We start from the raw sequence: 25,002 nt of genomic DNA, 5'->3' as shown, positions 1-25,002 counted from the left end.
CAAAGACTAGTCTTACCAAGTTTCAGATGTCCGGACTCCAAGTGCCAGTTCCTTCCCGGTGTTCAGCCACTGCATTAATCCTCTGCGGGGGCCCATTATGGGCTGCTCTGGCGAGGTGTTCCACCGGGGGGCAATTTCCTACCCAGGAGCACTCTTTGGATCGCGTCACTCAGGCTGGCCGGAGTCCCAAGCAGGGATGCTCCACGGGGCAGGCCTAAGCCGCCTAAGGGGCTGCCTCAGTCGTCTGTCAGTTACCTTGTTTCCCAGTCAGGGAACCAAGAAATGTAGCAGGACGAGCCGCAGACAAAACCTCTCAGACACCGAGTCGTAGAAGGAAGGGCTTTATTCAGCTGGGAGCATCGGCAAGCTACTGCCTTAAAATCCGAGCTCCCCAAATGCACAATTTCTGTCCCTTTTAAGGGCTCACAACACCGAAGATTTCACATGAAAGGGTCGTGATTGATTTGAGCAAGCAGGCGGTACATGACAGGGGCTGCATGCACCGGCGGTCAGAGAGAAACAGAACACAGCAGGGACTTTCACAAATGTTCTTCTATACAATGTCTAGAATCTATGAATAACATCGGTTTCTAAGTTATGAATTGATTTTCAACTACTGGGTTTAGGCCAGGCAGGCGCAGGCCTGGTTTCGGGCCTAGCGCCAGGCTGCCTGTCTTTGGTTTTTACTTCCTTCTTGTTTTTTCTTAAAACAGGTACTGAGTATAAAACAATATGAGAGGGTCTCTCTTCCCTCATTGCCACAACTCATTTTTTGTTGAAGTACGGAGAAGGCTGGAGCTGCAGGGTCAGTGGGCCCTCCTGGGAGCTAGGGGCCATCCCTGGTCCAGCCAAGGCCTGTGACTGCAGCTCAAGCCACATTCCCTACTTTCTCCCATCCCCTCCTCCGGCAGCCTCTTCCCTGATGTCCCCTCCAGGCAGGCAGCCTCAGCCAGAGAGCCTGGAAATCACTGGGGCGGTGGAGCCTGGAGCCTGCTGTCTGGCTCAGCCCATGGACTCTGTGCCCTCACACTCCTTCTGCCCCTCTCCAAGTTCAGGCAGCGCCTGGGGCAGGTCCCCCTCAGGCATCTGGGCCACCTCGGCCCACTGCGTCCGCAGGGTGGGGCTGGCCCCTCGGCTCAGCAGAAGCCCCACGGTAGGCCCATGCCCTCGCTCTGCAGCCAGGTGTAGGGGGGTCTTTCGGAGCCAGCCGGTAGCATCCACCTGGGCACCCCTGTCCAGGAGGCAGCCGGCAACCTCCACGTGGCCTTCCCGAGAGGCGTGATGCAGGGGTGTGAGGCCCAGGGTGTCCCGCACATCCACCTTGGCCCCCTGGGTGACCAGCAACTGGACGGTGAGCAGGTGTCCCCGGGCGGCAGCCCTGTGCAGCGCAGAGCGGCCATGCCTGTCCCTGATGCCTGGGTCTGCCCCGTGGCCCAGCAGCACCTCAATGTCCTAGAAGAGGAGAGAAAAGCAGGCGCCGGCCTCAGCCCGGTAGGCGAGGGGCAGAGCCACCAGGTGTTTGCCCAGCCCAGGCCTCTTCTGTCCCCGCAGTGGCCTGACTCTCCTGACACCACTTCCTCATGTTGTAAGTGAGGCCGAACCAAAGGCTGGCCTGCTTGGAAACGTCCACTTTTCCCCCTAAGAGTCCTTAGAGCAAATCCAAGGATCTGCAGCCAACACCCTGCCCGCTGCCCGGGAACAGCAGCACAGGCCCGGCGCTGGCGGACAGTCTGTTGCTGCCACCAGCATGAAGCCGAGCCCCGGGCCTCGGATCCCGCCCTGGTCTCCACGGGACGGGGCTACACCGGAGGGGCACAGCCAGGGGCGCGCTCAGGGCCTTCGTGCCTGGACACCGTCCCCCAGCCCGGCTCCAGCTGCCCCGGTGGCACGTCTCTGGGGCTCCTGGCCTTGCGCCCCCTCCCATCACTGCCGGGCGGAGGGCGGGACATACCTGGGAGCGGCCTAGGGCGGCCGCCAGACCCAACGCTGTGGCCCCCGCGCCATCCCGGGCGTCCACCCGCGCCCCGCGCGCCAGGAGGAAGCGCAGCGCCGCCCCACGCCCCGCAGCGGCAGCCACGAGCAGGGCGCCGTCCAGGCCCGCGCCGCCGGCCGCCAGCAGCTCCAGCACCGCCAGCCGCCCGCCCGCGGCCGCCCAGTGCGCCGCCGTCCAGCCGCGCGCGTCCTCCGCCTCCGCTGCCGCGGGTCCTGGGCCCGCAGCCTCCAGCAGGCGCGCGGCCAGCAGCGTGTGGCCCAGGGCAGCGGCCCAGTGCAGCGGCGTGAGGCCCGTCCCGGAGCGCGCCGCCGCCGAGGCCCTGCGCTGCAGCAGCAGCTCGGCCACCCGCGAGTGTCCGTGCCAGGCGGCCTCGTGCAGCGCGGTGCGCCCCGCCCGGTCCACCGCGCCCACCGGGGCCCCTCGCTGCAGCAGAAGACGCACCAGGGGCGCGTGGCCCCGCAGCACGGCCAGGTGGAGCGGGGTCCGGCCTGCGTGGTCCCTGAGGAGGGGGCAAGGGCGTCGGCGCGGGGGTGGACCACTGACCAGAACCCCGCCCTGCCCCACCCCGTCCTGCCGCCCACCCAGCGCTCGGACCCCCGTCCTACCCCATCCAGAGAAGGGACCCCTCCGCCCACCTGGCGCTGGGACCCCCGTCCTACCCCATCCAGAGAAGGGACTCCTCCACCCACCCAGTGCTGGGACCCCCATCCTGCCCCACCCAAAAAACGGACCCCTTCACCCCCCCAGCGCAGGTGCACCTCTCCTCCACGCTGGCCCCTTGCCGCAGCAGCTGCGTCACCAGGCCTGCAGGGCCCCTCCACACGGCCTGGAGCAGGTGCCCCCAGCCCTGGACGACACTAGGCCCCTCTGTCCTGGTTCCCAGGGCCTCTTTGGAGTCCAGCTCCATCCACCGCAGTTCCTGTTCCTCCTCCTCCTCCTCTCTGGGCTCAGGCCTCTGGGAGTCCATCTGGGGGAGCAGGGATCCTACATCCACCGTGGAGGCCTCTGGCCTGCCCCCAGCCCAGTGTCCCAGGCCAACTGGAGCCCCCCATTCCAGTTACCACTTAGCCTTCAGAGGGGCTTGGCTCTGTTACCCAAGGGAGCTGGCTCAGGAGCTTTCTGCTCTGGCTGGGGGTCCTCTGTAGACGGGTTCTGGCCGAGGCTCAGCCTGGTGACCCTCTTCACAAAATCCCTTCTGCAGGCTTTGGGGTGGAGTGTCTGCTGCTGAAAAGCTGAATGGTGGCAGCTTCAGCCTTGCAGGGGGTGGGAGAACACAGCTGGTCCCCTGGGCCAGGCTGAGGCCACCTGACGCTGTGTACTCAGCCACTTAGGAAGGCCCTGCCTTCGGGCACAGCCCCCTGTCCAACATACTCCCTCCCCTGCTGGCTGCCAGGGCCCCAGTTCGGCTGCCCTCCTGGGGAACAAAGGCCAGGCGGTTGGGGAGGACAAGCAGGAACATGCTTGTGGGCGAAAGTTGCTCAGACGCCACCTCCTCCAGGAAGTGCAGCCTCGGATGTACCCCGATGTGCCCCTGGAAGGCCTCACAGGGCTCTCCACGGGGCCCACCCTCGGGCAGCCCGCTCACCCACTCCTGTCCCTGCTGGCTAAGCCCACCCAGGGGTGGGTGCCGGCTCCTCCTCCCGATTCCAGGCTGGGGAGGAGGGCAGGGTGAGGTTCTGGCCTTCCTTTCTGTAAATGCTGGACAGGACAAAAGATTCACCAAGGACTCCAGGCAGGTGGCCTGGAGAAGAGGGTGGCGCTGGCATGGTAGGGACGAAAACCCTTTGGGGACTGGCTGGGGCAAGTCTGGAGCCAGGGAAGGGACAGATGCCTGGGCAGGTGGGGGCGGGGGTTGGGGGGTGGGGGGGGGAGAGTGGGGAGAATCCCTGCTAGGGTGCGTCTGCATCTGGAAAAGCAGCTCTGCCCCAGCAAGGCCTGGGGCAGCGGGATCCTGGGGGCCTGGGGCAGGGTGGGTGGGGCTGGTGCTGAGGGCATCTTCCTGTCTCCCAGTACCTGGGGCCAGGCAGGAGAAGAGAACATGGCTTTTTGGGGTGGCTGCAGCAGCCTGGCCCCTCCAGCAGCTGCACGGGAAAGGTAATGAGGGCTGCCCATTCCCACCCCAGCCCCCTTCAGCCTCCCAGGTCCCCAAGGACAGGGTCTCCTGAGGGCCCTGGCCTGGCCTCCCCCACTCCCTAGAGGACTGCCTCTCCAAGGGCCCAAGGGACCAGGGGCCCCATCCCACCGCCCCCCAAGCCACACAGACCCTGCCCCACAAACCTCATCAGGCTACTCATCCGTCACCTTCCCAGATCCTGACCACAGATGGATCTGAGGCAACGTGCGACTCTAACCCTGTTTTAGTTTGTTCTTCGCATTTATCACTACAGGAAAGTATCTATGTGTTTATTTAAATGTCTACCTTCCTCTTCTAGAAGGAAAGCTCTGTAAGGCTGACCGGGAAAGAAGAGAGGAGCTCTGGGGGCTGGGTGGAAAGTCCCGTACTCATCAGGGCCAGGGAGGCCACAGAAACTACCTCACGCCAGCTTCCCAGAGGTACAGCGGCTAGAATGGACCTCCAGGAGGCCCCTCCCAAGACTCCCGTCTCCCGGGTTCCACCGTAGTGGGGGCAGCCACAGCTGCCTCTGCAATGCTTGTAGGACCCACACACAGTGGGGCATGGAGGGGCAGAGGCCGCAGCCCCTTTGCCATGAATCCAAAGAACCTGGAGTGATTCTGCAGAGACGTTCGAACCAGAGTGACTCCATCTTGAACAGGGGCTGGGTAAAATGAGGCCCAGACCGGCTGGGCCGCATTCCCTGGAGGTCAGGCATTCTTAGTCAGGATGAGATCAGCACAAGATACAGATCACAAAGACCCCGCTGATAAAACAGGATGCCGTGAAGAAGCCGGCCCCAAACCACCAAAACCAAGACAGCCAGTCCTCACTGCTCATTATGTGCTGATTATAATACATTAGCATGAGACACGCCCACCAGCACCAGGACCATTTACGGTTGCCATGGCAATGCCGGGAAGTTACCCTAGATGGTCTAAAAGGGGGAGGAACCCTCACTTCCGGGAATTGCCTGCCCCTTTCCCGGAAAAGTCCGGAATAATCCACGCCATGTTTAGTACATATCAAGAAACAACAATAAGTGTTCTCGGTGGAGTAGCCCAGGCCGCTGCTCAGCCTATGGGGCAGCCCTTCTCTTATTCCTTTACTTTCCTATTAAACTTGCCTTCAGTTTACTCAGTGGACTCCCCCGAATTCTTCCTTGTGTGGGGTCCAAGAACCCTCTCTCGGGGTCTGGATCGGGACCTCCTTTTCCGGTGACAGTCCCTGGGACTTAGTAGCAGTTCAGCAGTGTTTGTTCAATGAATACGCGAGAGACCTGGTTGGGGGGCACTTAGAAAGCAGAGGTTTTGCAACTTTTTAAAACTTTTTATTTGTATTTTTGAGATGGAGTCTCACTCTGTCACTCAGGCTGGAGTGCAGTGGTGTGATCTCAGCTCACTTGGAACCACCATCTGCCAGTTTCAAGTGATTCTCCTACTCAGCCTCCCAAGTAGCTGGGATTACAGGCACCCACCGCCATGACCGGCTAATTTTTGTATTTTTAGTAAAGACAGGGTTTCACCATGTTGGCCAGGCTGGTCTCCTGACCTCAAGTGATCCGCCTTCCACAGGTTCCCAAAATGCTGGGATTACAGGTGCCCACCACCATGCCTGGCTAATTTTTTTTTTTTTTTTTTTTTGAGATGGATTCTCGCTCTGTTGCCCAGGCTGGAGTGCAATGGTTTGATCTCGGCTCACTGCAACCTCCTCCTCCCGGGTTCAAACAATTCTCCTGTCTCAGCTTCCCGAGTAGCAGGTACTACAGGCACGTGTCAACAGGCCTGGCTAAGTTTTGTATTTTTTTTCTTTTTTTTTTAAGACAGGAGGTTTCACCATACTGGTCAGGCTGGTCTCGAACTCCTGACCTCAGGTGATACACCCGCCTCAGTCTCCCAAAGTGCGGGATTATAGGCATGAGACACCATGTCCGGCCTGATTTTTGTATTTTTAGCAGAGACGGGGTTTCGCCAAATTGGCCAGGCTGGTCTCAAGCTCCTGACCTCAAGTGATCCACCCGCCTCAGCCTCCCAAAATGCTGGGATTACAGGTATGAGCCACCGTGCCCGGCGCTGTAGGGACACTGCAGGGAGGCCTCTGCTGCCCTGCTAGACGCCACACGCCACATGGTACCACTCTCCTTCCTGTTCACAAGTCTGAAGGAAGTAGGTGAGCTGGAGAGGCCTGGAACGTGTTGGAAGGGATGGAGCCCACTAGAAGGCCTCACAGGGAACGGCTCAGCTCACAGACACCTACTCCTGTCAATTAATTATGAACACGGAGCTGGAGGCTGGGCGTGGTGGCTCACGTCTGTAATCCCAGCAGTTTGGGAAGCCGAGGCAGGCAGATCACCTGAGGTTAGGAGTTTGAGACCATCCTGGCTAACACGGTGAAACCCCACCTCTACTAAAAATACAAAAATTAGCCAGGCGTGGTGGTGTGCGCCTGTAATCCCAGCTACTCGGGAGGCTGAGGCAGGAGGATCGCCTGAACCTGGAAAATGGAGGTTGCAGTGAGCCGAGATCGTGCCATTGCACTCCAGCCTGGGCAACAAGAGCAAAAAATTCCTCCTCAAAAAAGAAAAGAAAGAAAAGAAAAGAAAATGGAGCTGGAACTGCTGACACGCAGTAAAGCCCTGGGAGACGGACAGACGTCAGGGACTGTGCTGGGCGCGGGGGCTGATGCCTGTCATCCCAGCACTGTGGGAGGCCCAGGCAGGCAGATCACTTGAGACCAGGAGTTCCAGACCAGCGTGGGCAACGTGACCAGATCCCATCTCTACAAAAAATACCAAAACTAGCCGGGCGCGGTGGTTAGGTGCCTGTAGTCCCAGCTATTTAGGAGGCTGAAGTGGGAGGACTGATTGAGTCCAGGAGGTCAAGGCTGCAGTAGCTGTGATTGAACCACTGTACTGCGCCCTGCGTGACAGAGTGAGACCCTGTCTCAAAAAAAAGTCAGAGTCGGGAGTAACGTTCAGAGAAAATGCTTGGGGTTTTGGATGGGAAAAGTTTTGCCCCTGACTAGGAATGATGGGCTGGGCGCCGTGGCTCACACCTGCAATCCCAGCACTTTGGGAGGACAAGGTGGGCGGATCACAAGGTCAAGAGATCGAGACCATCCTGGCTAACACATTGAAACCCCGTCTCTACTTAAAAAAAAAAAAAAAATACAAAAATTTGCTGGTCGCGGTGGTGAGCACCTGCAGTCCCAGCTACTAGGGAAGTTGAGGCAGGACAATCACTTGAACCAGGTATGCAGAGGTTGCAGTGAGCCGAGATCGTGCCACTGCACTCCAGCCCTGGTGACAGAGTGAGACTGTCTCCAAAAAAAAAAAAAAAAATGATGGAACACAGGTTCTTGTCCTGGAAAATCCGCCTTTTCTCTGCTCGGGATGGCTGGGTTCAGACGCCAGGGTGCCTGTGGTCCCTGGCAGCCTGCTGAGTGCCTGCCGTGTACAGGCCCCACACCCTGCGGCTCACGGGCATCCCAGGTGCCCTCTCATCCACTCTGAGACGCAGGCGGAGGACACCAACAAGGTGTTCAGATGAGGGAGCAGCGGGGCTGGGGCTGGGACAGGGGGTGGGGGGCTGGCCTCCAGGTGGCAGCTACTGATGGGGCAGCTATCAGAGTCAAGCCCTTTGAAATGAGGTCTTTGTGTGGGGGAGCTGCAGCCCCGCCCGGGACAGGGAGGGAGGCGGCCCTGGTGGGAAGGGCCCTGCAAGGCCTGCCCAGAGCACCAGGAGCTGGCTGGGGCTGGAGACTGCCGCTGCTGGAGCTGCAGCTGCCTGGCAGAGGGGAAACTGAGGTGGGGGTGTGGCTCTGGGACAGACATCAGGGCAGGACCTCCCTAGCCAGGGTGCACGGTCTGGCTGGGGGATGTGGACTGGCTGCAACGTGGGGCGGGGTTAAAGGTCTTCCAGGGCAGCCCTGGGGAGCACCACTCTGCATTGAGCACCGCCTGGGCCGCAGGCCTGCGGTGGCAGGAGCATGAGTGAGCAGGGGAGGGAGACGGAGGAGGAGGAGGGGGGAGGTGGTGCTTCCGACACAGCGCCCATGCTGCCCCGGGGACCTCCGGACCACCAGGCCTCAGCCCTGACGTGCCCAGGGTGGTCGGGGCCCCTGCTGCTGCCCGGCCAGCTGCTGGCTGGGCTCCTGCTGCACCTCCTGCTGCCCGCCGCAGCCTTCCTGCTGGTGCTCCTGCCCGTGGCGGCCGTCGTCTACCTGGGATTCCTGTGCCACTCGAGGGTGAGCCTGTGCCCCGTGGGCGGGGGACTAGCTGGGGTCCTGGGGAGTGGGCATGCCCTGGGTCTGAAGGCACTGTGCCCCCTTCCAGAATTGCTCCTTGTCCTCAGAGACACGTGTGCCCCTCCCTGGCAGCCCCTTCTCCCAAGCACCCCCACCAGCCACAGCCAAAGAAGGGCTTTTGTTTTTCACCCAAGGGACAGCTCTGTCCCTTCCCTGAGGCCTCCCAGCCTTGTACCAGGGGCCACCAGGGCCTGGACAGCTGGGTGGGGGTGGGGAGAGAACGGGGTTCCAGGAAAAGAAGATGAAAATGTTGTTCAAGTTTCACTAACCCACAGCCCCCAGCCCCTCCCCAAACACACAAGGCCCCTCCCAGGTCCTCCTGCCAGCGCGGGGCTTCCCCACCTGCGGAGTGGGCTGTGGCCTGGTCTGGGGCCCGGGCCCCTTTCTGCTGGCATGGGGGCTGGCGCCAGCTGGTGATGGGAGGGCGCAGGAGGGCAGAAGCGGGCAGAACGCGGCAGTGGGCGCTTTTTCTGAGCCTCCCCTCAAGGGACCCTGCTCAGCCCTTTACCTGCTGCTCCCCGGATCTCCTGTTCACCCCTCAGCACTGCCTGGCCCACAGCGGCCCGCCCCCTCCCCTCTCCTTCGCCCAGGCCCTAATCCTTCATCCCTCCATCTCCCCCCTCCCTCTTCCCGCCCTGCTCAGCCCACCTCGGCCCCTCTATCGCCCCGCCCCTGCTCTTTCATCTTCTCTATCGCCCACTCCTCTCTCCCGCCCTGCACCCCTCCGTCTCCCTTTGCCGCGGCCCTGCATCCTTTCTTCCACCCCGCTCTCTCTCCCCTCCCCTCTCCACCCTGCTCCCGCCCATCCATCCCTCACCGTCCGGCCCTCACCGCCCCTTCATCACCCTGACACACCCACCCCCTCTCCTCCGCCCCTCCCCTTTCCCTCCATCACCCGGCCCTGCCCCCCTCCTCTCTCCCTCCCCTCCATCACCCTGCCCTGCTCCCCTCCCCTCCATCATCCAACTCCGCCCCCTCTCCTCCACCCCTCCCTCTCCCCGCCACCATCCCGCCCGCTCCCCTCTCCACCCCTCCCCCTCCCCTCCATCACCCTGCCCTGCTCCCCTCTTCTCCCCCTTCCCTCCATCATCCTGCCCACTCCCCTCTCCACCCCTCCCCCTCCCCTCCATCACCCTGCCCTGCCCCCACCCCTCCAACACCCTGCCCTGCTCCCCTCTTCTCCACTTCCCTCCATCATCCCGCCCGCTCCCCTCTCCACCCCTCCCCTTCCCCTCCATCACCCTGCCCTGCCCCCACCCCTCCATTACCCCGCCCCGCCCCCCACTGACGGCCCGCCCGGCCCCCAGGTCCACCCCGCTCCGGGTCCCCGGTGCCGGGCGCTGTTCTCGGACCGCGGCTCCGCGGCGCTCATCGTGTTCGGGCTTCTCTCGCTGCCGCCGCTGCTGGTGCTCGCCTCGGCCGTCCGCGCCCGCCTAGCCCGGCGCCTCCGCCCGCTGCTGCCTCCGCCCGCTGGGACCCCCGGACCCCGCCGCCCCCCGGGGCGCCCCGACGAGGACGAGCAACTCTGCGCCTGGGTGTGACCCGGCGGCCGCTGCGAAACCCCGGGAGGCCTCCGAGCTCGCGCGCGACCCCATCGCGTGGCCCGGCCCGGAAAACTGAGGGTCGCCCCCGCTTCCCCTTCCTGGCTGGGGGCGCAGCGCTCCCGGCTTACGACCCCGGCCTCCCCCGCCCGCAGCCCCGCCCCCGCCACGGAGGGCAGGGGAGGGGAAGAGAGGGGAGGGGAGGGGAGGAGAGGGCAGGGGAGGGGAAGAGAGGGGAAGAGAGGGGAGGAGACGGGAGGGGAGGGGAGGAGAGGGCAGGGGAGGGGAAGAGAGGGGAGGAGAGGGGAGGGGAGGGGAAGAGAGGGGAGGGGAAGAGAGGGGAGGAGACGGGAGGGGAGGGGAAGAGAGGGGAGGAGAAGAGAAGGGAGGGGAGGAGAGGGGAGGGGAGGGGAAGAGAGGGGAGGGGAGGGGAAGAGGGGAGGAGATGGGAGGGGAGGGGAGGAGAGGGCAGGGGAGGGGAAGAGAAGGGAGGGGAGGGGAAGAGAGGGGAGGAGAGGGGAGGAGAGGGGAGGGGAGGGGAAGAGAGGGGAGGGGAGGGGAAGAGAGGGGAGGAGACGGGAGGGGAGGGGAGGAGAGGGCAGGGGAGGGGAAGAGAGGGGAGGGGAAGAGAAGGGAGGGGAGGGGAAGAGGGGAGGAGAGGGGAAGAGAGGGGAGGGGAGGGGAAGAGAGGGGAGGGGAGGGGAAGAGAGGGGAGGGGAGGGGAGGAGAGGGCAGGGGAGGGGAAGAGAGGGGAGGAGAGGGGAGGGGAGGGGAAGAGAGGGGAGGAGACGGGAGGGGAGGGGAAGAGAGGGCAGGGGAGGGGAAGAGAGGGGAGGAGAGGGGAGGGGAGGGGAAGAGAGGGGAGGGGAGGGGAAGAGAGGGGAGGAGACGGGAGGGGAGGGGAGGAGAGGGCAGGGGAGGGGAAGAGGGGAGGGGAAGAGAAGGGAGGGGAGGGGAGGAGAGGGGAGGAGAGGGGAGGGGAGGGGAAGAGAGGGGAGGAGACGGGAGGGGAGGGGAGGAGAGGGCAGGGGAGGGGAAGAGAGGGGAGGGGAGGGGAAGAGGGGAGGAGATGGGAGGGGAGGGGAGGAGAGGGCAGGGGAGGGGAAGAGAGGGGAGGGGAAGAGAAGGGAGGGGAGGGGAAGAGAAGGGAGGGGAGGGGAAGAGGGGAGGAGAGGGGAAGAGAGGGGAGGGGAGGGGAAGAGACGGGAGGGGAGGGGAGAGGGAGAGGGCAGGGGAGGGGAAGAGAGAACAGGGGAGGGGAAGAGAGGGGAGGGGAGGGGAAGAGAGGGCAGAGGAGGGGAAGAGAGAGGACAGGGGAGGGGAAGAGGGGAGGAGAGGGGAAGAGAGGGGAGGGGAGGGGAAGAGAGGGCAGGGGAGGGGAAGAGAGGGCAGGGGAGGGGAAGAGAGGGCAGGGGAGGGGAGGCGAAGAGAGGGGAGGGGAGGGGAAGAGAGGGGAGGGAAGGGCAGGGCAGGGCAGAGCCCGGCAGGCAGCCCTCAGAGGAGGGGCGCACGCCCCAGCCCAAGGCCTCCCGCGCCTGCCCAGGTCCCGGCCTCCAGTGTCCAGGGCTCTGGGGCTCCCAGGGGAGACGCCCACGCTCGGCCAAGCCCAGGGTTCCAGAAGCCCAGGGGTGGTGGCAGCCGGGCTCAGCCTATGGCCAGGCTCACATTCAGACATGCGCCAGCCTCGGTCGGCTCTCTCTGGGTGACACTAAGATCTCCTCACTGACTTTGGTGTTCCTTGGTCTCACCAGCGCCTCCTAGCTGTGCCGAGCTCACACTCACCCTGTTTGGTGTAAGCCACAGGTCCACAACGTTCATCAGCTCCGGAAATCCCTCAACAATTATGTCCAGTTTCACCACGAATTCCTTCTCCATATCCTCACCGTTTTCTTTTACCCCCTCATCAAATTACTCTCTTCCATCTAATCTGCTGATTAACTCATTCATTTTATCTTAAATTATTATGTTAACATATCCAGGCCAGGCACGGTGGCTCACGTCTGTAATCCCAGCACTTTGGGAGGCCGAGGCAGGCGGATCACCAGGTCAGGAGATCCAGATCATCCTGGCTAACACAGTGAAACCCCGTCTCTACTAAAAAATACAAAAATTAGCTGGGCTTGGTGGCGGGCACCTGTAGTACCAGCTACTCGGGAGGCTGAGGCAGGAGAATGGCGTGAACCTGGGAGGCGAGCTTGCAGTGAGCCAAGATCACGCCACTGCACTCCAGCTTGGGCGACAGAGCGAGGCTCCCTCTCAAAAAAAAAAAATTAGCTGGGCGTGGTGGTGGGCACCTATAACCTCAGCTACTTGGGAGGCTGAGGCAGGAGGATCGCTTGAACCCGGGAGGCAGAGATTGCAGTGAGCTGAAATCACGCCATTGCACTCCAGCCTGGACAACAAGAGCAAGACTCCATCTTAAAAACAAACAAAAAAACAACAAAAAAAATTAGCTGGCCATGGTGGTTCACACCTGTAGTCCCAGCTACTCAAGAGGCTGAGGCACAAGAATCATTTGAACGCTGGAGGCAGAGGTTCGAGTGAGCTGAGAGGGTGCCACTGCACTCCAGCCTGGGTGACAAAGTGAAACTCCATCTCAAAAAAAAAAAAAAAAGGGTTAGCGTATCTAAAAGTTACATCTGATTGTGTTTTAGATTTGTCTGATTTTTTTTATGGTCTCTTGATACATGCTTGCTTTTTAGATTACAGTTTCCACTTCTTAAACATATTTCATATATAGTTATTTTATATTCTGTACTAAATAATTCCAATGTCCTAGTCTTTGGCGGTCTAAATCTGTGACTGGTGTTTCTGCTGATTCTCATCAGTAGCACGGTGTTTCTCTGAACGTTTGGTTGTTTAATTGTCAGCTGTTATCGGAGACAATTCTGAGGTCCAACTTGGGGATGCTTCCCTCCAGAGACTATTCCCCTTTTCCAGGCGAGACCACCCTCGGCCCCCTCAGTGACCCTTGAGACCCCTGGTTTAGCAGCCCCTAGGCAGAGAAACATACTTGTTCCCTGGCCGCAGGCTGGCTCTCTGTCCCTGTGTGTGTCCAGGGAGTTATCTGCTTTCCCAACCACTTCCCTTCATCATCCAGGCCTCCACACTACTCTGTTTGTTTACTTAGAGACAGAGTCTTGCTCTGCCGCCCAGTCTGAGTGCAGTGGTGAGCTCCTAGCTCCCTGCAGCCTCGCCCTCCCGGGCTCAAGTGATCCTCCTGCCTCAGCCTCCCAAGTAGCTGTGACTAGAGTGCACCATCACACCCAGCTAATTTTAAATTTTTGGTAGAGACGGGGTCTCATCATGTTGCCCAGGCTGGTCTCGAACTCCTAGGCACAAGCAATCCTCTCGCCTCAGCCTCCTAAAGTGTTGGGATTACAGGCATGAGCCACCCCACCTGGCCTTATTTATTTTTGCTGTTTAATTTTGGGGGAGCCTCGGAGATATTTACTTTCTTGGAAACACAACAGTCTATTAAAAATGTACGCTCATAGTAATTCATCCAGAAGTTGGTTGTTGCTGCAAGGCCTTTTAAGGGATCTAGTACATCATATTGCCAGCAGGGCTCAGCCTGTGACCAGCAAGGTCTGGGCTCCGTCTGGGGCCAGGGTCGAGGCTCATTCCGTGGCCTTGAGCACAGCCTGGTGTGTGGCTGGGTCGAGTCCAGCAGAAGTCTTGGGGTTTTCCAGCCTCCATCCGAGTCCGGCTTTGATGCCTTTCCTGGTCAGACAGGAGCCGGGCCAGTGGCCAAGCTGCCAGGATGGCTTCCCCGGGGCCGCGGCCGCCTTCCTTCCCCTCCTGCCCGGGCTGGCTCTGGTCGCCACTAGGGGTTGAGGATGAGGGCTCTCCTGGGAAGCTCTTGGCTGAGGATCCGCGTGGTCCCGGAGCCATGAAAACAACAGCTGGGCCTGGTGGGGGTGGGGAGGCTGAGCGGAGAGGCCAGCTCCCTTGGCTGCTGGGCAGGGTCTTCTGTTCACAGCTGCCTCAGGCGGCTGTTTCCAAAGGTGTTTCCAGCTTCCCAGGCCCACCCTGAGGCCCCGCACCGCCAGGGAGGTTGAAGGCACGGAGCAGCGAAGCCCGGCCCCGGCCCCAGCCGCCCAACCAGCTCACAGAGGAACACCTGTGGGGGGGCCTGTGGGCGGTTCACAGACGGGTGTAGGAACGTGCCTGTGGGAGGCCACAGCCCCGGAGAGCAGAGGCCTGGCCGGCGGAAGAGAAGCAAGGAAGGGGCGATTCAGGAAGGCCAGAGCCCGTGTGCCGGGGCAGGGGCCCCACCCCCTCACCCCCTCACCCCCTAGGACAAAAGAGGCCCCCCGTTGGAAGGCAGGGGCCCCACCCCCAGGACGGAAACAGGCCCCACGTTGGAAGGCAGGGGCCCCACCCCCTAGGACAGAACGGGCCCTGCGTTGAGGCCCCTGGGTTCTTCCCTGGCCTCTTTCATGGATCCTAAGCAGCTCCCTTATCGGCCACCATCTGGGAAGCCAGGAGGGGGGCATGAAATGAAGGGGAGGTGGGGCCCCCGGCCATGGTTCCCCTCCTCAAGGCCCCAGGTATACAGTTGGCCTTTGCCCAGCCCTTCTAGCCCCTGCAGGGGCAGGACCCCACCTGGACCCCACGAATCTCTCCCAACTTTTGCCCAGCATGGTGTCCCTGACCGAAACCCCTCCACTTCAGGGCCCTGGGTCCCCAGGCCCGCCCCCACCCTGAGGGTGCCTCTACACCCCTTCCCCCAGCCTGAGGGCCAGGACCGGCCTCCCTCTTCCTGCAGTCTCTACCACAGCTCTCCACTGGCCCAGGGGCCTGAACTCCTTGGGTGGAGCCCAGCTGCAGGGTGGCTGTGGGGACCTCTGCTTGGCGTTCTTTCCCAGTGGCTGGGGCCCCTGCCCTGCCCAAATGGGAGCCCGGAGTGTGTGTGTGTGGCTGTGTGTGTCCCATCTGCGTCCCTGTCACACGTCATGCCGGAGCAGGGGGGCAGTAAGGGGCCCCACCCCACTGGATGCAGTGGGCTTCCCACCTTGCCCCGTGTCATTTCCTGATTTGCAAAATATTTCCTGGGAGCAGAGTTGTTGGCAAGCACAGCCTCAGACGGTGTGAGCAGCTGGGGGACCCCTCAGATGTGGCTCCCTCTGTCCCTCCGGCCTGTGCTGGCCTGCCCCTGCCCCCAGGCCTGTAAGCTGGGCAGGCTGTGGGGCAGGAACTCCCCAGGGTGAGTAGGCTGGTCTGAGGGCTAAGGCCCCTGCTCCCAGCTCCGCCCCACCCGCCTCTGGGAGTCCCTTGTGGTGTGTGGACATAGGTCAGTCCCTCCCTGCTGCCTCCTCCCTATCCCACTCCAGGCCCCTGGGAGTTTTGGGTCTGCCCAGGGCTGTGGCCTGGGCCTGTCTGGACTGTGTCTGGGGAAGGGGCAGCATGTGGTCCTCCTCTCCCTTTCAGGGAAGGATGTCCCAGCAGAGAGGCAAAGTGAGGGTACCCACACAAGGAAGGGGCCCTGCCATTAGGAAACCCTGGGTCATTCAGGCCTGCTGCTCTCCGGCTCCCACCGGGCCGGGCTCTGTTCTCGCTGTGACGAACCTCCTGCCCCTGTCGAGGCCGGCAACACCCTCCACCCGGCCACCCCTCCCGAAGGCCCCCAGCCTGCTCTGCCCCTGCAGTCCTGGCGCAGGCCCCTCCTGCCCACCCCACCCTGCTCTCGGCACTCGCAGTTCCTTCTCTCTGCCTGGAAGGCTCTTCCTCGAGTACCCCTTGCGTGCGAGTCCCCAGTGACCCCCTGTTCTCACAGGGAAAACAAGTAGACCATATCTTTCCTAGCTGGTCACGGCCCACCCTCCTAGCCTGGCAGTGCTGGCCCGGCGCCTGTGTGTCCCCAGCACTGAGGCTGGGGCGCGGCTGTGCCCAGCACACAGACGAGGGATGGATGGATGGACAGACGCAGATGGTGCAGCTCCCACCCCTACCCAGGCTGCTACCCGCCAGGTGTCTACCCGCCACCCCAGCTGCTGCTGGCACGGGGGACTGAGTGGGGTCAGCTCTGGGGCCAGAGGGGCAGGCCTGGGCTCCTGGGAAGTGAAAAGTGACCCCCGAGGCCCCCAAGACCTGTCCTTGACCCCAGTGAGCAGGTTGAGTCTAGGAGCTGCGTGGGCCCTGCTCTCTTGGTGACCCCTGCTCTGCCCTACTTACTGTTGAGGGGTGGGCTCAGGCACACCCCAGAGCAGTGCCTCAGGCCCGCACCGCTGCCCCTCACCGCCGCTGCCCCTCACCGCCCCGTCCATCTGTTCCTGTGTGTGCTTGAGTACGTTTGTGAGATACGTGAAAACAGCAACAAAAGGCGCCGGGTGCGGGCCTGGGCGTCCTGCCCTCAGCTCAGGTCAGGGGTGGGGTCAGAGGCCTCAGGAGTTGCCCTTTTCCCCAGGGTCAAACATGACCACAGCCAGCTGGGGACAAAAGGCCCTTCTTCTTCTGCAGAAGCCTGGATTGTGCGGAGGAGGGAGCATTCCTAAAGGCGGGTGGGGGCAGGGGCGGTGCCTGGGTGACAGCAGCCTCCCCAGCTTCCTGGAACCCCCTCCACCTGCCTGCAGACAGACCGGCAGGGCAGGCTGGCTCCGGGAAGTGAGGCACAGGGACTCCCACAGCCCAGGCCCAGACAGTGGGGGCAGGGTGGCCGCAGCCAAACCAGGCTGCTCCCCACCCCATGGGGCCCCAGGCCACCAGGATCAGACAGGGGCTGTGCCTGCAGGAGGCAGAGGGCTCGGGGCCAGCACCCACTGTGATCTGGCCTGACCCGTCCTTGCCTTTGCCTCTTACCCCGGGCCCTTCTCCCTGGAGAGCGGAGGGTTCCGGCTGTTATATTTGTGCTTCCTCCGGTGTCTGCCTCAAGTCCGGCCCGGGCCCTGACACTGCACCTCTGGCTGACCCCATGCTCTCTGGGACCCTCTGTCCACGTCCCTCCTCTGGAGTGGAGACAGCGGGGGGTAGGGCAGGACACAAGAATGAGTCCTGAAGACTGAGGGGCACGGGGAGAGCTGATGGGGAGGGTCTCCTAGCTGGAGGGACTCCAGGCAGAGCCGGGAGCAAGGCAGGTGGCTGAGCTCGGCCCAGGCTGGGTGGAGGCCAGGCCTCCTGTGCCTTCTCCCGCTGATGGAGAGCTGAAGGGAGGAGGGCGGCCGCTTCCTTGAGGGCCTGAGTCACAGCCAAGAAGACCCGCTCACTTTTTCCAGAAGTGAGGGAAACTTCCCCGTCAGCCCTGCCAGGCAGGCTGAGGTGTGACTGTGGCCCGCCTGCTGGGCAAGGGTGGGGGACAAGCGGGCCACTGGCTGTGAGCCTCCCCAGGGTGGGGGACCCTCGGCCCAGCTCCCTGCCTGACTACCTGGGCGTGCCTCCGCAGGGTCTGCAGCCAGCTTCCGGTCAGACCCCAGGTCCTCCAGCGGCTGCGGCCTTGAGCGTCGTCTCCACTGCAGCCCCTGTGTACTGGGGGCTGGGGGGCCTGGCGAGGCCCCTCGAAGTGGTACAGCTTGCACTCTGGGGACCCAAAGTCCCCCCACCGGGCCCAGGCGGAAGCACCAGGCGTTTCTGGTCCCAGCCGAGGTCTGAGATCTGTGGAGCGCAGCCAGCACCTCCACTGCCAAGATCCCCGGCAGGGGGGGGTGGGGGGCGCCGGCGGGGACACAGCTCTCCCTTGTTCCTGCCGCCAGCTCCTCAGACTCAGCCTGCTGCTTCCTTTTTTAGGCAAAGTCGAGTGCTGGCCGTCCGCACGGCCCCGCGGTGTCTCACCTGCCTGAAAGGGAGGAAGGAAGCCTGTGGAGCCCCATCCGTTCTCCCGCGGCGCATCCTCCAGGAGAGGGTGGGGAAGGAGGAGACATCCTGGTAGACACCCCCCCACGTCCCCCGCCCCCCAGCTCTGAGCTGAGGAGGCCCTGGAAGAGGGCCATGGCTACTCCGAGGGAGGGCCGGGATAGGGTTCTCCTGTCCAGGGGACACTGCTGGCCCAGCCCCACCAGAGCAGGGGAAATCTGCCCTGGGAGCCACTGTCCCTCAGGACGCCCCCTGCAACCAGCCACCTCTAGTCTGGGCGTCACCAAGACCCCAAGACTCAAGAGCTCCTGGCTCACCAGTGGGACCCTCCAGTCCTGCTGGGGGTGTGTCCTGGGTCCTGGAGTCTGGGCCCCTCACTGGGTAGGGTATATGGGTAACAGGCCCAGTGTGGTCCCACTGGACAGGGCCTCAACCAACCATCTCCCACTCCCATGCCTCTTCCTCCAAGAAGCCCAGGTGGGGTGGGTGCTTCGAGTCTCTCTCGAATTCCTGTCTTCTGTCCCCTTTCAAGCCACTGTGTCCTTGTAAGTTCCACCCCATGGCCCTTCCCATCCCTGCTGGTCAGTCCCTGGGATACATGTCCTATTACTCCAGACACCTATCCGCCTCCAGCGCTGAGGCCAAGGTGAAACCACGGTCTGGACGTGTTTTTTTGGTGCCACCGCCAGCCCCTGGGGTTCTCTTGGGCCTGGCTGCTGGGACCCCAGCACCCAGAGTCACGGCAGTGGTGGGCATGGGGAGGGCCTAGCCTGGTACTCCCGGCTCGGCTCCCGCGGCTGGGGGTCGGAGAGGGGTGGAGAGCGTGGGCCGCACAGCCTCGGCCGGGAGAGGGAGACTGGAGTGTGTGTGCGTGCCCGCGCGTGCGTGCCTCGGTCGTATCTCGGCTGGTGCTGCGTGTCCCTGCGTGTCGGGCTCCGCTCGTGCGCGCCTCTCCGGGGTCTGTGCACGTGGCCCTCCGCTCGCGCCGGAGGGCGTGGGCGTGGCCTCGGCGTGGGTGTGGCCGCTCGGGGAGGGGCCTCCCGGGGGCGGGGCCGGCCTGGTCCGCGCGGTGACGCGCCCTGCAGCCCCGAGCGAGCGAGCGAGCGAGTTGCCGAGCGCGCCCCGTCCCTCGCGCGCGATGCTGCCCTGGACGGCGCTCGGCCTGGCCCTGAGCTTGCGGCTGGCGCTGGCGCGGAGCGGCGCGGAGCGCGGTGAGTGCGGCGGGCGGCCGGGCCGGGGCTGGGGCTTCTGGTGACCGCTCTGCGCCGCTGCCCGCGCAAGGCCGTCGCTGTCCCCTGCTCCGGACGGGCGGGCGGGCTGGGAGGCTGCGGGAGCCGGGCGGGGGCGCGGGCGGAGCGTCCTGCTCACCTGAGGCTGGCGGCCCAGGTGCTCCAGGCAACACCGTCCGTGAGCGCCGGGGCATAGGGGCCGTCCCGGCCCGCATCTCTGCGGGATCGCGGGCCTGGACGGGAAGAGGGAGATGTCTGTCAAGGGGGCACCCCTGCCTCAGTTTCCCTACCCTTGCGAGGGCCCTTAGTGGAGGGATGGTAGGGAACTTGGAGTCGCCCCACCGCACTGGGGAAAACCGCAAGGCCGGGACTAGAATTGAGGCACGCTGGTGCCCTGGCTTGGTGGGGAGGGGCGGTGTAGGGGGCATCAGCCTCCACCCCGGAGGTGCCCGGAGGAAGGGGGAAGCCTGCGAGGGGCTGTTCGGGCATTCAGGCTGCTGAGGGGTATATCTTGTTGTGTGAGTCCAGGTGGGCTGGAGGATGGAGGCCAGGGGAGGGGCCACCATCTAGTAAGCGGGGTCTGGGCTCCCGCCAGGCCATCCGGCGTGGTCATTGCTGTGCCTCCGACACCTTCCCCTGCTGCTCTGTGCACGCCCAGGGTGCCTCACCTGCAGGCTGAGCTGCGTGGCTGAACTCCAGCCTCAGGCTGCTCCTCTGAAAGCCGTGCCTGGAGGGAGCAGCCCCACGGCTCAGGCCTGTCCTGGGGGCCTAGGCCAGGACTCGGCTCCACCTGCTTGCAGGGTCTGTGAGGAATGGGAAGGTGTGGGGGCTTGGAGCGGAGAGTCACCCTCTCACAGATGGGATAACACAAGCCCAGAGAGACCCCTAGATCCCATGGCCAGTGTGCAGTGAAACCCCCAAAAGCACAGGCCTCTTGCTTAGAGTTCCTCTTTCCCCCAACCTAGGACCTTTGGGGGAAGGCAAGCATCCACTTAAGGAAAGCTGGGGCCCTGGGGGACCCTGCCTTGCTGTGGGGCTGTCTGGGGGGCCCACACCTGAGGCTGAGCATTCCTCCTTTCCCCCAGGTCCACCAGCATCAGCCCCCCGAGGGGACCTGATGTTCCTGCTGGACAGCTCAGCCAGCGTCTCTCACTACGAGTTCTCCCGGGTTCGGGAGTTTGTGGGGCAGCTGGTGGCTCCACTGCCCCTGGGCACCGGGGCCCTGCGTGCCAGTCTGGTGCACGTGGGCAGTCGGCCATACACCGAGTTCCCCTTCGGCCAGCACAGCTCGGGTGAGGCTGCCCAGGATGCGGTGCGCGCTTCGGCCCAGCGCATGGGTGACACCCACACTGGCCTGGCGCTGGTCTATGCCAAGGAACAGCTGTTTGCTGAAGCATCAGGTGCCCGGCCAGGGGTGCCCAAAGTGCTGGTGTGGGTGACAGACGGCGGCTCCAGCGACCCTGTGGGCCCCCCCATGCAGGAGCTCAAGGACCTGGGCGTCACCGTGTTCATTGTCAGCACCGGCCGAGGCAACTTCCTGGAGCTGTCAGCCGCTGCCTCAGCCCCTGCCGAGAAGCACCTGCACTTTGTGGACGTGGATGACCTGCACATCATTGTCCAAGAGCTGAGGGGCTCCATTCTCGGTATGCGGGAGGAGGCAGGGCCCAGGGAGCCCTAGCTGGGAGCCGCAGAAGGAGAGGCTGGGTTGAGACTTTGGGAAGATCTCATGTCCCCAGAGCAGCGGCCAGGGCCTCCGGGGCTGTGGTACCCCTAGGGTGCAGGACTGAGTGATGCAGCTTGTCTGTGCACACTCTCCACTGGGCGACCCGTGTGCCCTGCTGAGACGGGGGCAGGCTTGAGTAGCCACCTCCAGGTGTAGCTCCCTGCTGATGTGTCCAGCCCAGATCTCGAGGCCCCAGGGAGTGCAGAGCCCAGGTGTAGGCCCAGGAAGAAGCTTCCAAGTCTGGGGACTCTGCAGATGGGCAGCATGTGCTCCTGAGCATGCCCACCATACCTGGAGAGGGGTGAGCCAGAAAGGTCAGGGACTGCCCCCCAGAGAGCACAGGGCACCTCTCCTGGGTGGGGACAGCCACCGAGGGCTTTGAACTAGTTCGGACTGCAGGCCCACTGTGAGGATTTCCTGAGAGGCCAGACCAGGGAAGGCCTGAGGCAGGAGCTGAGCATCTCCCACTGGCTTTTTTTCTGGACCTCCCTGCCCCAGCCAAGCCCTGAAGGAGCTGGGGCTGGAGATGACGAACCGGCCACTGGCTCAGCCTGCTGCAGCCACTGAAAAATGCCAACCCTGGGGATCTCACCAAGTCTCCGTCTGTGGGTTAATCATCCACCCAGAGCCGGAAGGGGTTGGACTGTGGGTTGGAGAGGGGTGGACGGCCCTCCCCAAGGTTTCCCCAGGGACATTTGGCCCCTAGTGGCCCCAGGTCACCCAGTGCAGCTGCGCCTGGAGGGGACCAGGAGGAAAGGAAAAGCCTGAGGCTGCAGTGCCGAGGGGCCAGGCAGCAGGGTGGGGGGTCCTGGGAAAGAGGCCGGGTCTGAGGGTGGGGGATGGGAAGAAAGTGGCCCAGGCACCCAGCGCTACAGGAGGAAGATCCTGATAGCTTTAACCCAGCGCAGACATTTATGAGCCTCGCCACAGCAGGGTCACTCAGAGGGCTATGTGGGGCTTGGTGTCACAGGCCCAGGAGTCCCCCTCTGGAGAACCCCACCCCACAGTCTCCTGGGGACCCAGGGCAGGCAGCGCCTTCAGAACCCCAGGGCCTGCCCCTGTGGTCTCCCATCTCCTGGCTGCAGCTCAGAGAGCCGGGCTGACCTCAGACCCCGGCCTGGCCACTCAGGCTGGGGCTGGTCCTCTGCTCTCAGGCACCACCGTGGACTCTGCCGTCTTTGAGGACCTTTGTCCTGGTCACTGATCTGGCCACTGCACCTCTCCACAAAGGACTGGGTTTGGGGCTAAGGGAGGCAGGGGCGCTTCTGGCAGAGGTGCTTCTGACAGGGCCTGAGGGGGCTGCACCCTTTCCTCTGTCCTCCCCCAGCCAAGGCACGTTCTGAGAATCCCCAGCATCTGCGGGGCATGGCTCCAGCAGCTCCTTGGCCGCGGGGCCCCGTCTTTCCTAGTGGGGCCTCCAATCTCCAGATCTTCCCCATCAGCCAGGGCCGCCCTCCAGCAGCGGAGGAGGAACTGACCGCTGTTCCCTGACCCCCTGAACCACCCACAGACGCGATGCGGCCGCAGCAGCTCCATGCCACGGAGATCACGTCCAGCAGCTTCCGCCTGGCCTGGCCACCCCTGCTGACCGCAGACTCGGGCTACTATGTGCTGGAACTGGTGCCCAGCGCCCAGCCGGGGGCTGCAAGACGCCAGCAGCTGCCAGGGAACGCCACGGACTGGATCTGGGCCGGCCTCGACCCGGACACGGACTACGACGTGGCGCTAGTGCCTGAGTCCAACGTCCGCCTCCTGAGGCCCCAGAACCTGCGGGTGCGCACGCGGCTCGGTGAGGCAGGGCCGGGGGCTTGGGGCCCGGAGTCGGGGGCGGGGCCGGCCCCCACGCAGCTCGCCGCCCTCCCCGCCCCAGAGGAGGCCGGGCCGGAGCGCATCGTCATCTCCCACGCCCGGCCGCGCAGCCTCCGCGTGAGTTGGGCCCCAGCGCTGGGCTCAGCCGCGGCGCTCGGCTACCACGTGCAGTTCGGGCCGCTGGGGGGCGGGGAGGCGCAGCGGGTGGAGGTGCCCGCGGGCCGCAACTGCACCACGCTGCAGGGCCTGGCGCCGGGCACCGCCTACCTGGTGACCGTGACCGCCGCCTTCCGCTCGGGCCGCGAGAGCGCGCTGTCCGCCAAGGCCTGCACGCCCGACGGCCCGCGCCCGCGCCCACGCCCCGTGCCCCGCGCCCCGACCCCGGGGACCGCGAGCCGTGAGCCGTAAGCCGGCGTCCCCGCCCAGCCGAGAGGGCCGGCGCCTACCCGAGGGCCCCTGTGTCCCGAACCCGGTGCGGAGGCGCCCAACCCGGGAGACGGGTGCAGGCCCGGCCTTTCCACACGCGGACTCCGCGCGACCCCGGCCCTCTCCCTGCGGCCGCAGGGCTTCCCCACCTGGCGCCTGCCCTCCAGGGCTGGGGCCTCGCCAGGCGGGACCCCGCAGCAGCTCCGGCCCCATCCCCGCCCAGAGTCGGGCGTCGTGTGGGTCCGTGGGTGATAATTGAGAGCATCAGACCCAGGACTGTTCAGGGAGTAGCCCCGGTCAGACTCCCACGTGTGAAGACCCGGCCCCAGGTGGCAAGGGCTGGCCTGGGGCGGGCAGCCTCGGTCCTGGACGTTGATAGGAAGCGGAAGGGGAATCGCGGGAAGCTGGCCCAGGTCAGGTCCGCAAAGGCTTCTGAAGAAGAGGAAGGGCGAGTAGGGGCACCTGGACGCTGATGGTGGCCAGGATGCTCAGCGGGCCGGGAGGGCAGCACCTGCTGGGGACGGTGGCCCTGCCTTCATGCCCAGGACACCAGCTGGGTCCAGCTAGCAGCCACTGGGAATCAGAGGAATGGGGCAGAGCTGGGCATTCAGGACCTTGAGGACAGGTGACCCCACCCACCCACCGCCACTATCAGGCCCCGGGACCGCACTGACAGGAAACCTTCCGTCGTGTGGGAGCACTTCCCAGGGGCCACAGGGACGACACTCTCCAGGGAGGCCCCAGCAACCACACCATCTTTTGGCTGTGAGAGGTCTCACCCCGGGCTACCTCCTGTCACTACTCACTGCCCTGGGGTCCGTGGGCAAGTTGCCCAGGGTGGGGGTGCCTAGCCAGGTGCAGTCCCCGCCCCGCCTAGTCCTTGGCGTCACGCAATGCTCACCTCGCCTCTTCCCCACTAACATCCCAGACTTTAAAATTCAGTAAATCAGATGTACACCGAGCCTGCAGTCTCACTAGGATGCTTTACTCCTCCACAAACAGCAGCTGCGGACAGGCCAGCTTGTGAAGGTCTCTGCCTTTTGGGGTGTCCGGGGAGAGGAGGTGGAGCTGTCCCCTTCCAGTGTCAGGCATCCTTGGTCCTCCTGTGCACCTTTTATTCAGAGAGCTTGGGCCCCCTTCCTGTGGAGCTGGGCCCAGGGCAGGTGGCTGGAATGCAGAGGACAAGGGGGCTGGGGCCTCTGCAGGGCCATTCCCACCGCAGTCTCTGCCACGGCCCAGAGCCCTGGGCTCAGGGCCACGCGGGCTCCCTCTGCTGGCAAAGCCACACCCTGCACCGCGTGGGGTCCACTGCCCCTTTCACCACGTGGGCTCTGCGTGACCCCAGGAACTGCAGCATTGAGGTGGTCTCAGTCCCTCCCTCAGGCCTGGTGGGCATTGTGCCAGGGGCCGCCTTCGGGACAGGTGGCCTTGGCACCGTCTCCCAAGAACCCAGCTCTGTGCATCCCGTGGCCCCACCAGAAACCCAAGGCCACACCGCCCACCAGCTGGGTGTGGTCACCATTCATGGAGGGCCGGCTGGGGTCAGGCTCACCACGCAGAGTTTGCCGTCCGGTGTGATGATGCGTGAGACACAGTAGGCCTCCCTGCCTGTGTGTGCAGGGGGTGTCTGTTGGGGGGCCCTGCTGGCTGGACTTTGGGTTTCTCCTGAGCTCCCCTTAGCCCCCAAGTCAGGCCACGGAGGCCTGAGTAGGACCCCTGGGCTGTGGGTGTCACTGCAGGCGGCCTGCTCACAACTGCACTGCTGGTCAGCAGGTGGCCAGGGTTGCAGGCCCGGGCCTTGGGCCCCACCTCCTCTGGAGGGGTAGGATCTCCTTCCTGCAGCCCCTGCCCCCTACCCCGTTCTCCGGAGTGTTGGCAGATCTGAGCCCACGGTCACCTGAGAGGAGATGCCTCTTGCACACTGAGCCCAGGCCCAGCTCACGGAGCACCCTGCAGGTGGCAGCAGGGCACCAGGGGCTCATTCCTGGTGGCCTCAGTGGCTTCTGTGGACAACTCAGACTCACATGAGAAGCTGGGAGGAGCTCCAGCTCTGCAATCCCGAGAGGGCAGAGCGG

At 63.9% G+C, this 25,002-nt stretch overlaps 3 protein-coding genes and 1 long non-coding RNA gene across 6 annotated transcripts; 3 read left to right on the top strand and 1 right to left on the bottom strand.

The window, feature by feature from the left end:
- Positions 1-325: 325 nt before the first annotated feature.
- ANKRD65 (ankyrin repeat domain 65) lies at positions 326-3,178 on the bottom strand. 2 transcript variants are annotated; one of them, XM_004024473.5, is made up of 3 exons: positions 3,088-3,178; positions 2,752-2,960; positions 326-1,452 (listed from the first exon to the last, which is right to left on the bottom strand). In XM_004024473.5, the coding sequence occupies exons 2-3, from the start codon at positions 2,958-2,960 to the stop codon at positions 1,137-1,139; spliced, it is 525 nt and encodes a 174-aa protein (XP_004024522.1). In that variant the 5' UTR covers positions 3,088-3,178; the 3' UTR covers positions 326-1,136. The 2 variants fall into 2 exon arrangements, with proteins under 2 accessions (XP_004024522.1, XP_055238122.2); XM_055382147.2 differs by lacking the exon at positions 3,088-3,178 and adding an exon at positions 1,952-2,492.
- A 503-nt stretch (positions 3,179-3,681) lies between these two features.
- LOC129532541 (uncharacterized) lies at positions 3,682-5,350 on the top strand. The gene is made up of 3 exons (XR_010132667.1): positions 3,682-3,760; positions 4,004-4,087; positions 4,426-5,350. It is a non-coding gene; the product is annotated as an uncharacterized lncRNA (long non-coding RNA).
- A 2,491-nt stretch (positions 5,351-7,841) lies between these two features.
- Positions 7,842-10,215, top strand: TMEM278 (transmembrane protein 278). The gene is made up of 2 exons (XM_019038035.4): positions 7,842-8,351; positions 9,719-10,215. Exons 1-2 carry the CDS (start codon positions 8,094-8,096, stop codon positions 9,950-9,952), a joined length of 492 nt encoding a protein of 163 aa, XP_018893580.3. The 5' UTR covers positions 7,842-8,093; the 3' UTR covers positions 9,953-10,215.
- Positions 10,216-18,319: 8,104 nt separating this feature from the next.
- On the top strand, positions 18,320-23,888 carry VWA1 (von Willebrand factor A domain containing 1). 2 transcript variants are annotated; one of them, XM_055382168.2, is made up of 3 exons: positions 18,766-18,951; positions 20,055-20,612; positions 22,203-23,888. In XM_055382168.2, the coding sequence occupies exons 1-3, from the start codon at positions 18,879-18,881 to the stop codon at positions 22,907-22,909; spliced, it is 1,338 nt and encodes a 445-aa protein (XP_055238143.2). In that variant the 5' UTR covers positions 18,766-18,878; the 3' UTR covers positions 22,910-23,888. The 2 variants fall into 2 exon arrangements, with proteins under 2 accessions (XP_018865325.3, XP_055238143.2); XM_019009780.4 differs by lacking the exon at positions 22,203-23,888 and having other exon boundaries at positions 18,320-18,951; positions 20,450-20,571.
- Positions 23,889-25,002: the final 1,114 nt, after the last annotated feature.

This window comes from Gorilla gorilla, chromosome 1, assembly GCF_029281585.2.
Source record: "Gorilla gorilla gorilla isolate KB3781 chromosome 1, NHGRI_mGorGor1-v2.1_pri, whole genome shotgun sequence".
In the NCBI taxonomy this organism is placed as follows: Eukaryota; Metazoa; Chordata; class Mammalia; order Primates; family Hominidae; genus Gorilla; species Gorilla gorilla.
This window is presented reverse-complemented; position numbering and strand designations above follow the sequence as displayed.